At 46.0% G+C, this 14054-nt stretch overlaps 1 protein-coding gene across 7 annotated transcripts in view; it reads left to right on the forward strand.

Annotated features, from left to right (window-relative positions):
• GABBR1 (gamma-aminobutyric acid type B receptor subunit 1) overlaps window positions 1–14054 on the forward strand; it is a 293840-nt gene that overhangs the window by 216772 nt on the left and 63014 nt on the right. For 6 of the 7 annotated variants that reach the window (XM_068108736.2, XM_068108737.2, XM_068108735.2 and 3 more), the window contains 3 exons: window positions 2641–2742; window positions 8622–8687; window positions 9131–9322. In XM_068108736.2, the coding sequence (XP_067964837.2) occupies window positions 2641–2742; window positions 8622–8687; window positions 9131–9322 (360 nt within the window). The remainder of the gene's footprint in view (window positions 1–2640; window positions 2743–8621; window positions 8688–9130; window positions 9323–14054) is intronic. The other variant, XM_068108738.2, reaches the window with a different exon arrangement.

Consider the following 14054-nt stretch of genomic DNA (forward strand, 5'->3'; position numbering starts at 1 on the left):
TACAGAATGGGGGGAAAGGGACAGAATGAGGAAAAGGAGTAGAGAATGAGGGGAAGAAGGGGGACAGCATGGGTAAAAAGAGGACATAATGAGGGGGAAAAGGAGTACAAAATGGGGGGAAAGGGACAGAATGAGGAAAAGGAGTAGAGAATGAGGGGGAAAAGGAGGATATTATGAGGAGTAAATGGAGTACAGAATGGGGGGAAAGGGACAGAATGAGGAAAAGGAGTAGAGAATGAGGGGAAGAAGGGGGCAGCATGGGTAAAAAGGGGACAGAATGAGGAAACGGAGTAGAGAATGAGGGGAAGAAGGGGGACAGCATGGGTAAAAAGGGGACAGAATGAGGAAACGGAGTAGAGAATGAGGGGAAGAAGGGGGACAGCATGGGTAAAAAGGGGACAGAATGAGGAAACGGAGTAGAGAATGAGGGGAAGAAGGGGGCAGCATGGGTAAAAAGGGGACAGAATGAGGAAACGGAGTAGAGAATGAGGGGAAGAAGGGGGCAGCATGGGTAAAAAGGGGACAGAATGAGGAAAAGGAGTAGAGAATGAGGGGAAGAAGGGGGCAGCATGGGTAAAAAGGGGACAGAATGAGGAAACGGAGTAGAGAATGAGGGGAAGAAGGGGTACAGCATGGGTAAAAAGGGGACAGAATGAGGAAACGGAGTAGAGAATGAGGGGAAGAAGGGGGACAGCATGGGTAAAAAGGGGACAGAATGAGGAAACGGAGTAGAGATTTGAGGGGAAGAAGGGGGCAGCATGGGTAAAAAGGGGACAGAATGAGGAAACGGAGTAGAGAATGAGGGGAAGAAGGGGGACAGCATGGGTAAAAAGGGGACAGAATGAGGAAACGGAGTAGAGAATGAGGGGAAGAAGGGGGACAGCATGGGTAAAAAGGGGACAGAATGAGGAAAAGGAGTAGAGAATGAGGGGAAGAAGGGGGACAGCATGGGTAAAAAGGGGACAGAATGAGGAAACAGAGGACAGAATGATGGAAAAAGAGGACATAATGAGGGGGAAAAGGAGTACAAAATGGGGGGAAAGGGACAGAATGAGGAAAAGGAGTACAGAATTGGGGGGAAAAGGAGGATATTATGAGGAGTAAATGGAGTACAGAATGGGGGGAAAGGGACAGAATGAGGAAAAGGAGTAGAGAATGAGGGGAAGAAGGGGGACAGCATGGGTAAAAAGGGGACAGAATGAGGAAACGGGACAGAATGATGGAAAAAGAGGACATAATGAGGGGAAAAAGGAGTACAAAATTGGGGGAAAGGGACAGAATGAGGAAAAGGAGTACAGAATGAGGAAAGAAAGAGGACAGAATGGGGGGAAAGTGACAGAATGAGGGGGAAAAGGGGACAGAATGAAGAAAAAGGAGTACAGAATGAGGAAGGAAAGAGAACAGAATGGGGGAATAGGGACAGAATGAGGAAAAGGAGTACAAAATGGGGGGAAAGGGACAGAATGAGGAAAAGGAGTACAGAATGAGGAAACGGGATAGAATGATGGAAAAAGAGGACATAATGAGGGGGAAAAGGAGTACAAAATGGGGGGAAAGGGACAGAATGAGGAAAAGGAGTACAGAATGAGGAAAGAAAGAGGACAGAATGGGGGAAAAGCGACAGAATGAGGGGGAAAAGGGGGCAGAATGAAGAAAAAGGAGTACAGAATGAGGAAGGAAAGAGAACAGAATGGGGGAATAGGGACAGAATGAGGAAAAGGAGTACAAAATGGGGGGAAAGGGACAGAATGAGGAAAAGGAGTACAGAATGAGGAAACGGGATAGAATGATGGAAAAAGAGGACATAATGAGGGGGAAAAGGAGTACAAAATGGGGGGAAAGGGACAGAATGAGGAAAAGGAGTACAGAATGAGGAAACGGGACAGAATGATGGAAAAAGAGGACATAATGAGGGGGAAAAGGAGTACAAAATGGGGGGAAAGGGAGAGAATGAGGAAAAGGAGTACAGAATGAGGAAGGAAAGAGAACAGAATGGGGGAATAGGGACAGAATGAGGAAAAGGAGTTCAGAATGAGGAAAAAGAGGACAGAATGTGGAAAGGGGCACAGAATGAGGAAAAAGAGGACAGAATGTGGAAAGGGGCACAGAATGAGGAAAAAGGAGGACATAATTGATTTTTGTCTTTTTGTACTTGTTTTTTGTACTCTGTCAAAGCGCCTTTGGGCTTCTTGAAAAGCGCTATATAAAATAAATGTATTATTATTATTATTATTATAATGACAAAACCGAGGACAGAATGAGTGAAAAAGAGGACAGAATGAGGAGAAAAAGAGGACAGAATGAGGGGAAAAGAGGACAGAAGGAGGGAAAAAGAGGGCAGAATGAGGAAAAAGGAGGACAGAAATTCCATGTTACAATCAACACAAAGAGATTCTCCTCGTTTTAAAATGTGTTAACGACCGATATTCCCTTGTGTTTTTACGGAACAAATACTCAGGTTTGTTTGCATTTTTATGAAAATCATAACAACTCAGGTGAGGACGCAGCAAAGATGTGTTTTTGTAATTCATTGCACAAAATGCCGAGACTAACAAGGTTCACCTTTGATGCAAATGGTGAATATTCGTCTGCGTTTTCATCCATGTGATGTCCCATCCGCCCCTGCGTGTGCGTATAAAGACATTGGACGATCTGGAACAGCAGGTGCGTGCTGCGGGAATCGAGATCAGTGTGAGGCAGAGCTTCCTCTCAAATCCAGCTATTGCGGTGAAAAATCTCAAGGTAAACTCCTGTTACCTTTGGCTTTCTCTTGAATGTTCACAAAATACGTTTCTTTTTAAATTTGAGGTCACTGTGTTAAGGTTGAGAATTTAGTAACTAGATTGGGGGTGTTAGCATCGGGTTGGTGATAGGTGGAGGTTGCGGAGATATTGACCATGTTGTTTGTTGTGTTACTAAAAAAAAAGTTACTTCTGTAAATGTGGAAACAAATACATTCCCTAAAATGTCTTCCATTCACCTGTCTTTAATCCATAATCACTGTCGTAAACTCTTATATCTCTGTCCTGCATGATGTGCTTTCGATTTTGTTTTCCTTTGGCATTAATTGCAATAACACCAACTGTGCTTTCTTGTTACGGCGTAACCTGTAGGGCAATGCCGTCTAGAACAGTGTTTGTCTGTCTGTATGTATGTATGTATGTATCATGTATGTATGTATGTATGTATTTATCATGTATGTATGTATCATGTATGTATGCATTTATCATGTATGTATGCATCATTTATGTATGTATGTATTTATCATGTATGTATGTATTTATCATGTGTGTATGTATGTATCATGTATGTATGTATTTATCTTGTGTGTATGTATGTATCATGTATGTATGTATTTATCATGTATGTATGTATCATTTATGTATGTATTTATCATGTATGTATGTATCATGTATGTATGTATCATGTATATGTATTTATCATGTATGTATGTATTTATCATGTGTGTATGTATGTATCATGTGTGTATGTATCATGTATGTATGTATTTATCATGTATGTATGTATTTATCATGTGTGTATGTATGTATCATGTATGTATGTATGTATTTTTCATGTATGTATGTATTTATCATGTGTATGTATGTATCATGTATGTATGTATTTATCATGTGTGTATGTATGTATCATGTATGTATTTATCATGTGTGTATGTATGTATGTATGTATCACGCATGTATGTATGGATCATGCATGTATGTGTATGTATGTACGCATGCATGTATGGATCATGTATGTGTATGTATGTATGTGTGTGCGTTTATGTCTGTGTGTGTATGAATGTATGTGTAATATATATGTATGTGTGTGTGCATGTGTGTATGTGTGTGTGTGTGTGTGTGTGTGTGTGTGTGTGTGTGTGTGTGTGTGTGTGTGTGTGTGTGTGTGTGTGTGTGTATGTATGTATGTACCGTATGTGTGTATGTGTGTGCGTTTATGTCTGTGTGTGTATGAATGTATGTGTAATATATATGTATGTGTGTGTGTGTGTGTGTGTGTGTGTGTGTGTGTGTGTGTGCGTGTGTGTGTGTGTGTGGGGGGGGGGGGTGTGTGTGTGTATATATATGTAAGTACGCATGTATGAATGGATCATGTATGTGTATGTATGTATGTGTGTATTTATGTACGTTTATGTCTGTGTGTATGAATGTATGTATGATGTGTGTATGTGTGTGTGCATGTGTGTATGTATGTACGCATGTATGTATGTCCCTTCCGCTGGCATTTTGCGGTTTTCTTTGCAACCCAAAATTTTCACCATAGGAGGGCCTCCTCCTGTATAATTTTTTTAATGATAATTATTACGTCATAGATCACATGGTACGGGAGCAAACTTTGTAAAAACTGAAAAACTTTGCACCTCTATTTGTCCGAAACCTCTCCATGGAAAAATTGAGGGGTGGCTCATTGTAAAGTAGGTACTCCCTTTGCGGAATAACATTGTAAAGTACTCCCACATCAATTTAATGATGATGTCATAGGTGCCTCCATTTTGATGTCATAAATCGGACATTGGTTCGCTTGATCCGATGAGTATGAAATTTCTTGAGTGTGATCAAGGAACAAAATGGTCGTGAATTTTTTTGATGACGTCATTGGTCATGTGGTTCGGCAGCCATATTTTTTTATGGCATGGCCCTTAAGGCAATGCCATCTGAAAAGCATTTGTCTTTCTGGCCGGTGTATGTATGTCAATCACAAACGTCCACCAATCAGAGCTGAGGATGTGGTCACAAGACAGAGGGACGGCAGATCCTCCACAAGCAGATCCAAGCCCGGCTCCGCCCTTGTTAGACTGTCGCTGTTGTCGATTTATTCTGCAGTGAAATGGATAATTTCGCTTAAGATAAGTTGATTTGCATAATTGCAATTTCGTTGTAAAATCAAAGCATTAAATTAATACCATTTGAAATGCTACTGCTTGACTTTGCTTTGCTTCTTTTTCTTGATTTCCTACGAACACCGATCCGGCCATAATATATTATACAATGAAAATATTGTCTCATTTTCTGTACATCTGCCATTCTGAAGTCCAAGTGGAACCTCTTTCAGCAGAAGCCTTTGTCGAGCTGCGACTAATGATCTCATGTTCCGCTAATGATCGATGAATATGACGGTTAATTGTTTTTACCCCTGAAATGAACTTCTTTCGACATTTCGTGTCGTGTTTCCTTTGTGCATTCAGTGTCGACAGGAATCCTTATCTGTGTTTAACCTTTTATGGAAACAAAAACAAAATGCCTGGTTCGAAGGACACCGTTGGTTAGTCGGATGTAAACGTTTGAGAGCAGAGACTCCAGGGAATTGGGTATCGGTGGAGAATTAGGGGGTCAGGGGTAAGGGAATTGGGTATCGGTAGGGAATTAGGGGGTCAGGGGGTAAGGGAATTGGGTATCGGTAGAGAATTAGGGGGTCAGGGGGTAAGGGAATTGGGTATCGGTAGAGAATTAGGGGGTCAGGGGGTAAGGGAATTGGGTATCGGTAGAGAATTAGGGGGTCAGGGGGTAAGGGAATTGGGTATCGGTAGAGAATTAGGGGGTAAGGGGGTAAGGGAATTGGGTATCGGTAGAGAATTAGGGGGTAAGGAGGTAAGGGAATTGGGTATCGGTAGAGAATTAGGGGGTCAGGGGGTAAGGGAATTGGGTATCGGTAGAGAATTAGGGGGTCAGGGGGTAAGGGAATTGGGTATCGGTAGAGAATTAGGGGGTAAGGGGGTAAGGGAATTGGGTATCGGTAGAGAATTAGGGGGTAAGGAGGTAAGGGAATTGGGTATCGGTAGAGAATTAGGGGGTCAGGGGGTAAGGGAATTGGGTATCGGTAGAGAATTAGGGGGTAAGGGGGTAAGGGAATTGGGTATCGGTAGAGAATTAGGGGGTAAGGAGGTAAGGGAATTGGGTATCGGTAGAGAATTAGGGGGTAAGGAGGTAAGGGAATTGGGTATCGGTAGAGAATTAGGGGGTAAGGAGGTAAGGGAATTGGGTATCGGTAGAGAATTAGGGGGTAAGGAGGTAAGGGAATTGGGTATCGGTAGAGAATTAGGGGGTAAGGAGGTAAGGGAATTGGGTATCGGTAGAGAATTAGGGGGTAAGGAGGTAAGGGAATTGGGTATCGGTAGAGAATTAGGGGGTAAGGAGGTAAGGGAATTGGGTATCGGTAGAGAATTAGGGGGTCAGGGGGTAAGGGAATTGGGTATCGGTAGAGAATTAGGGGGTAAGGGGGTAAGGGAATTGGGTATCGGTAGAGAATTAGGGGGTAAGGAGGTAAGGGAATTGGGTATCGGTAGAGAATTAGGGGGTCAGGGGGTAAGGGAATTGGGTATCGGTAGAGAATTAGGGGGTAAGGGGGTAAGGGAATTGGGTATCGGTAGAGAATTAGGGGGTAAGGAGGTAAGGGAATTGGGTATCGGTAGAGAATTAGGGGGTAAGGAGGTAAGGGAATTGGGTATCGGTAGAGAATTAGGGGGTAAGGAGGTAAGGGAATTGGGTATCGGTAGAGAATTAGGGGGTAAGGAGGTAAGGGAATTGGGTATCGGTAGAGAATTAGGGGGTAAGGAGGTAAGGGAATTGGGTATCGGTAGAGAATTAGGGGGTAAGGAGGTAAGGGAATTGGGTATCGGTAGAGAATTAGGGGGTAAGGAGGTAAGGGAATTGGGTATCGGTAGAGAATTAGGGGGTAAGGAGGTAAGGGAATTGGGTATCGGTAGAGAATTAGGGGGTCAGGGGGTAAGGGAATTGGGTATCGGTAGAGAATTAGGGGGTAAGGGGGTAAGGGAATTGGGTATCGGTAGAGAATTAGGGGGTAAGGAGGTAAGGGAATTGGGTATCGGTAGAGAATTAGGGGGTAAGGAGGTAAGGGAATTGGGTATCGGTAGAGAATTAGGGGGTAAGGAGGTAAGGGAATTGGGTATCGGTAGAGAATTAGGGGGTAACGAGGTAAGGGAATTGGGTATCGGTAGAGAATTAGGGGGTAAGGAGGTAAGGGAATTGGGTATCGGTAGAGAATTAGGGGGTAAGGAGGTAAGGGAATTGGGTATCGGTAGAGAATTAGGGGGTAAGGAGGTAAGGGAATTGGGTATCGGTAGAGAATTAGGGGGTAAGGGGGTAAGGGAATTGGGTATCGGTAGAGAATTAGGGGGTAAGGAGGTAAGGGAATTGGGTATCGGTAGAGAATTAGGGGGTAAGGAGGTAAGGGAATTGGGTATCGGTAGAGAATTAGGGGGTAAGGAGGTAAGGGAATTGGGTATCGGTAGAGAATTAGGGGGTAAGGAGGTAAGGGAATTGGGTATCGGTAGAGAATTAGGGGGTCAGGGGGTAAGGGAATTGGGTATCGGTAGAGAATTAGGGGGTAAGGAGGTAAGGGAATTGGGTATCGGTAGAGAATTAGGGGGTAAGTAGGTAAGGGAATTGGGTATCGGTAGACAATTAGGGGGTAAGGAGGTAAGGGAATTGGGTATCGGTAGAGAATTAGGGGGTAAGGAGGTAAGGGAATTGGGTATCGGTAGAGAATTAGGGGGTCAGGGGGTAAGGGAATTGGGTAACGGTAACGGTAGCGAATTAGGGGGTAAGGAGGTAAGGGAATTGGGTATCGGTAGAGAATTAGGGGGTCAGGGGGTAAGGGAATTGGGTATCGGTAGGGAATTAGGGGGTCAGGGGGTAAGGGAATTGGGTAACGGTAGAGAATTAGGGGGTCAGGGGTAAGGGAATTGGGTATCGGTAGAGAATTAGGGGGTAAGGAGGTAAGGGAATTGGGTATCGGTAGAGAATTAGGGGGTAAGGAGGTAAGGGAATTGGGTATCGGTAGAGAATTAGGGGGTAAGGAGGTAAGGGAATTGGGTATCGGTAGACAATTAGGGGGTAAGGAGGTAAGGGAATTGGGTATCGGTAGAGAATTAGGGGGTAAGGAGGTAAGGGAATTGGGTATCGGTAGAGAATTAGGGGGTCAGGGGGTAAGGGAATTGGGTAACGGTAACGGTAGCGAATTGGGGGGTAAGGAGGTAAGGGAATTGGGTATCGGTAGAGAATTAGGGGGTCAGGAGGTAAGGGAATTGAGTAACGGTAGGGAATTAGGGGGTCGGGGGTAAGGGAATTGAGTAACAGTAGGGAGTTAGGGGGTCAGGGGGTAAGGGAATTGAGCAATGGTAGAGAATTAGGGGGTCAGGGGGTAAGGGGAATTGATTTATGGTCGGGAATTAGGGGGTAAGGGGGTAAGGGAATTGAGTAATGGTAGGGAATTAGGGGGTAAGGGGGTAAGGGAATTGAGTAATGGTAGGGAATTAGGGGGTAAGGGGGTAAGGGAATTGATTTATGGTCGGGAATTAGGGGGTAAGGGGGTAACGGAATTGAGTAATGATGCTGCAGTTATTTTCCCGTCATGTCCTCCCCAGACGACCTCGGGATTCCCAAGTTACCCCATAAGTGCAAATTCATCACAAGCATGAAAAATGAAATTGAAATGTTGTTTGATTTCGGCCTTTTCCCCACCATCCTCGGTATTATTGAGTTTTCACCAACCAGGCTCCTCCATTGTACACCCTGGTGGTAATTTCATACAGGTTATCAAATGTAACGTTTATAGGTGAGTCTCGTGCGTTCTCATCCTAGAGGCAAGACGCACGCATTATCGTGGGCTTGTTTTATGAGACTGAGGCACGGAAGGTGTTCTGCGAGGTGAGAATATTGTTCTTTAACCTTGTTGTTCTATATTAAAATAGGATTTTATTATTATGCTCTTTCTGAAGCTGCGGGGTACGAATATTTAATTTTTCATCTTGCAATAACAATGTGATCATCTCAATTTGAACTGCACTTAAATGCAAATAAAGAATCCTGTCGTTTCAAGGTTACCTGACGAAGGTAATTTATTTCGACAGTACATTTGAGGTTTATTGCAAATAAGAATTTAAATTTAGGCAGGTGTACAACTGTCGTGTTGAATTGTGTGTTTTGGTGTATTGTGAGGCAGGTGTACAACTGTTGTGTTGAATTGTGTGTTTTGGTGTATTGCGAGGCAGGTGTACAACTGTTGTGTTAAATTGTGTGTTTTGGTGTATTGCGAGGCAGGTGTACAACTGTTGTGTTGAATTGTGTGTGTTTGGTGTATTGCGAGGCAGGTGTACAACGAACATCTTTATGGCAAGAAGTACGTCTGGTTTATCATCGGCTGGTATGCAGACAACTGGTTCCTTAAGCCGGATGCCTCCATCAACTGCACGGCTGAGCAGATGGCCGAGGCTGTGGAAGGCCAGATCACCACCGAGATACTAATGAAGGACTTGTCCAACACTCGCGGCGTGTCTAACTACGTACGAACTCACAATTCTAATCTATATCATCTCTCGTCTGTTTTTTTGTTTTGTTTTGTTTGTAAATTGGAAGGCTCTCATAATTTTTACTTGCATATGTCCTTGCCTACCTATATGTACAACACTGTTGGGGTAGTAAGGACATATGTAGGGTCATTCTTTGTCAACAGTTTAACCTGATTTCTTATATCTATTTTATGATGTGAACCATGGTGTCTGTCCGTGGCCTTCGGCCGTCTCCCGTTTCTGGCGGACGCTTCCCGCTCTGTGTTTGAAAAGCTGCGCATACAGGCAAAACTCCTTTGGGATGATCTCTTCTTCCGGTTGACCGAAAAAGAACGTACCCACCCATACCTTATTGTTACAGTTAAAGAGTATGGGTAGAGGGGGTGACCTGCAGTGTCCAAAACGACACGTGATCAGCATGGCCTCCACAATTTAATATCAGGATCCTGTCCTAATGGTGTAACCCAAATTTGGTATCATTATGCTAACATGAGCAATCTTAGCACATGAAGCCTCCGCTGTATGTTAAGGTCAGGCGTGGTCGGTTGTAACCCAAATTTGAATGTCTGCCTGATCGTCCCAGCGGTTTGGCTGGAAAAGTGGAAAATGTGATGGACCGACGGGCGGTGCACAGTGACAATACCTTATCTGGAATTCCCATTCCAGATAAGCGACAATCATCGATTGTACAAGGCCACTTAAAATTGAACCACCTTTGGAGGCCATTTTTTCCCCGCAGAGCAGGGGTTGGCCTTTTCCGGGCACCTTGGCCCCCTTTTTGAAGCAATGTTTTACGGCCAGATGCCCTTCCTGCCGCCATCCCTGTTAGTCGCCTCTTGCGACACACAGGGAATTACCAGTGAACTGGTACTCAATTTGCCAACCCCGAAAGGATGACAGGCTGAGTCAACCCCCCTGGATTCAGCGATCGACCGGGATTCGAACCCAGGATCCTAGGATCCCAAGCTGGCACCCTAACCGCTAAGCCAACACCAGGGTTATAAGGCCACTTAAAATTGAAACACACACATATATATATATATATATATATATATATATATATATATATATATATATATATATATATAAATATATATATATATTGTTACAGACGCGGTTGTGGATGTTGGTTTACCGAGCGGTTTGGTATGACCGCGTCTGCACAGTTTACCCGATTATACTCGAACGTTGGCCGAGTCGCGCTACGCTAAATCAATTGAGGAAAGGACACAACGGCTGGGTTAAAATGACACGACACCAGGGGTACAGTTCTCAAGACCTCCGGAGGAGGTTATAATATTGCGGAACGTTAGATTACAAGGACAAGAGAGACAGCATAGTAAGGTAGGCACTTAATCACGGTCTTATAGTAACCCCGACAGACGACAGATAAACGGGACAAGACTGACTCACACGGGGATTGATGGCAAGGAAGGGCAGGTAGTCGGTGGACAGCACAAGGTGCACTCTTGGCTCAGGGACAGGATCCACACGGTCCGAAAGATGCAGGGAGGTCTCTCAGCGCTGGAGGTCGCGACTGGTTCTTCTTCGTGGCTGAGGCGCATCTGACGTCACGTCCGGTAAGTCGCTGCGTATATCCGGCGGGGAGTGACACGCCCTCGGCTCGTTAGCTCCGCCCCAGATGGAATCGGCCCGTTGCTTCTTATTGGGTGCGGGGGTGTACCGGGCTTCGCCCTTGACGAGGGACTGACAGCCAGCCCCTTCGTGGTAACCCCGTAACCTGGAGGTAACCTGGAGCACATGGGCAATGGCGGCTAACCGAGCCGGAGTGAGGACGCCCACTCCCCGCACCGCGGCCGCGCCGCCCCCGCTGTGGTTGTAGTTGTTGTTGTTCCATGAGATGATGGGAGGATGCGGAGATGAGGTTGTGGGGAGGTATTGGGAGGTCCTAAACTCACTACTGGTGCCATACAATCACATTCTGGTGCAACGAAGAGTCAGAATTAATGGAAACGAGTCCTTAACTGACATAGACTAAGAATAACTAGCAAGAGGTCCTATAGTTGTCTACGTGAGATGCGGTGAACCTGGGCACGACATTTAATGGGGGGAAAAGGGGAAGGTCGGGGCTACAGAGTGTTATTTACAGGCAATGGGACTAGGGAATGGGGGATTGGGGATAGTTGGGGAGTATTGGGGAAATAGGGGAATATTTACAAGCGGATATGGAGGCCAAATCCCATATCCGCAACATTGCACCCTTCTCTACCCTCGGGGCGTCCCGACCCGATAAATTTTTACCTACTTTAGTGTGGCACTCAGATGTAGTTCCCTCTACTATTAACTCTACCCTGAGTGCGACAGTTTTACAGATGTTCACAAATGAGTAAATATGTCCCCCTGCGACGTTGCACCCTTCTCCTCACAGAAACACACCCACAGGATAACCGAATCGCGGAAAGAATTCTCAAACTAAACATACAGCCGGTAGGGAGCATTATTTACACTACTACACTGATATTTACACTACGATCCAGGACCTGTTTTTGGAGGAACACATGCAGATGTTATGCATAGAGAGAGCACGCATGCCAGCATCGATACACCAACCCACGAGTGCTCTGTGGCCTTACGGCCTTTAATAATGTGCAGAGCACCCCATCCAAGCACCAAAAGCACCACCCCCTACATACAGTCAGCACCATCCGGTGCACCAATAAAATGTTTAATAATCATGGTGTGGTGTCGCAGCCGGCCGATGTTCTGCCGCTGGTCTTGCCTTCGTGTGGTGCACTTGGTGTTCTGGCTTCCTTAGAAAATAAAGAAAGGCGCCAACCGCGTCCATTTCCTTATTGTGGCCGTCAGGGGGCCAACTATTAGTGGTTCACCTGTTTGGCATAGGTGCCACGTTGACCCAGAGGTCCATCAATGGGTGGTGCTTGGCCGCAAAAGAACTGCGGTCCATGGTGGGCGGCCACAAACATTGCGGTCCATATGGTGTATCGATCCAGGCAGCAAGCAGCGAAAGTGCAGGCCCACAACTGCGGAGCCAGCACCTCTCTCTCCTCTCTCTCTGCCCCAAAGCCAGACCCTCGGAGGTGGGAGACAAAAGAAGCAGACAAGTGAGTAAGGTGGTAAGGGCGCAAAAGTGCACGCAATGTAAGGTAATGCACACTGGGGGCACATGGGAACCAGGTGAGACAGGTACGTTCCTACCGTACGCCCCCCCCCCCAACCAGGTAACCTACATGGCCCCTCCCTTACCCCTTACTGTATCCACAAAACACAACACTACCCATAAACATCTATTTTACAAATCAACAAACGTCCCTACTGTCTTCCCCGTTCCTCCCATAAACCAAATTCGTCTTCTCTCCCTCCTAACCAATCAAATTTGCCATTTTCAACTTTCATCAAAATTTGCCATCTCCAACTCAACATCATAATTTGTCATCACCAATTCATCATCAGTCCCTCCTAAGGAGGGAGAGATGGAATCACCCCAATGTCTCATCCACGTCGTGATGCGTCTCACAAATCCTCACAGCAATTCTCATTTCCTGCACACAGAACAAAGAAAACACAGGTGTGGAGTCATCATCATCACCACAGGTAAGTGGCTGCGTATGGTGCGACAGGTTCATCAATCCTAACTATTTCCTAAATGACTTTTACAACTTTACATTACCCGGGGTCTTTCCCTGCCAATCCATTGGTGAACTTACACTATGGGTTCTAAAAACCAATTCCCATTGACCAAACTGTGGTGCTTTTCAATTTGGGGTCTCACTCCCCCGATTCATCTCCCGGTGCCCTCGCACAATTTCTGGGCTGTGGCGTGTACCTCTCCCAGCGGGTCTACCCACCTGCACACCTCCACCACTGCAGTTGCCTCCGAGCTTACCTGCTCCTTACCCTAACCTAACTACCTGGGGAAGGCCCTCTGGCGCTCTCCCCACTCGGTGCCCTCTCTGGCACTGGGCTACCCGGGTCCGTCCTCCGGATCCTCGGGCCCCATCCACAACTACCGGCTCCCAGAGCCCACCTGCGGCCTCACCTGGCCGACATCCTCACAGTGGTGGAGTGCTCAACCAACTACACACACTAACAGGTTACACGCCCAGCCATTTCCACAACACTAATGCACCCATCCACAATACCATTCTGCAACCGCACCACAAATGCCAATATCCAACCACAATTTACCTATACCCTCTACCTAACACTTACACTACCCGCCCCGGGTATCCGTGAAAGGGGTCCACTCTTCCCCCATCCACACCTTCGCACCATGCACACCACTCCGTACCACTTACTCCAACTCTCTCCACACCACTCATTCTCTGCTCCATATATTCCACACACCTGCACTTGCACACCTGTGCTCTCACACCTGGTGCCACCTGCACCCTTCTCTCCCCAAGCGCATTCGCGCTGATCCACACACTCACTACTCATCCACTGCTCCACACACCTGTCCAGTGGCACACCTGTGCAATCACACCTGTTCAATTCTCAACCACACGGCATCATCTCATCTAACTACTCCCCTCTGAAACTTGCGCTTCCCAGTCGTCCCTTTAAACTATTGCGCTCCCACGTCATTATCATCCACACTAATCTACCTGCGTCCCCACTACAGGTATCAGTCACTAACTAAACTTAACGTTACCTAATGTCATCTTCGCTAGATCCCTACCAATATCCTAACCCACCCGGGCTAGTTTTCACTGCCATACCCCCCATAAGCTATTGCTCCTTTGCC

This window comes from Myxine glutinosa, chromosome 2, assembly GCF_964187855.1.
Source record: "Myxine glutinosa chromosome 2, kmMyxGlut1.1, whole genome shotgun sequence".
NCBI classification, from domain to species: domain Eukaryota; kingdom Metazoa; phylum Chordata; class Myxini; order Myxiniformes; family Myxinidae; genus Myxine; species Myxine glutinosa.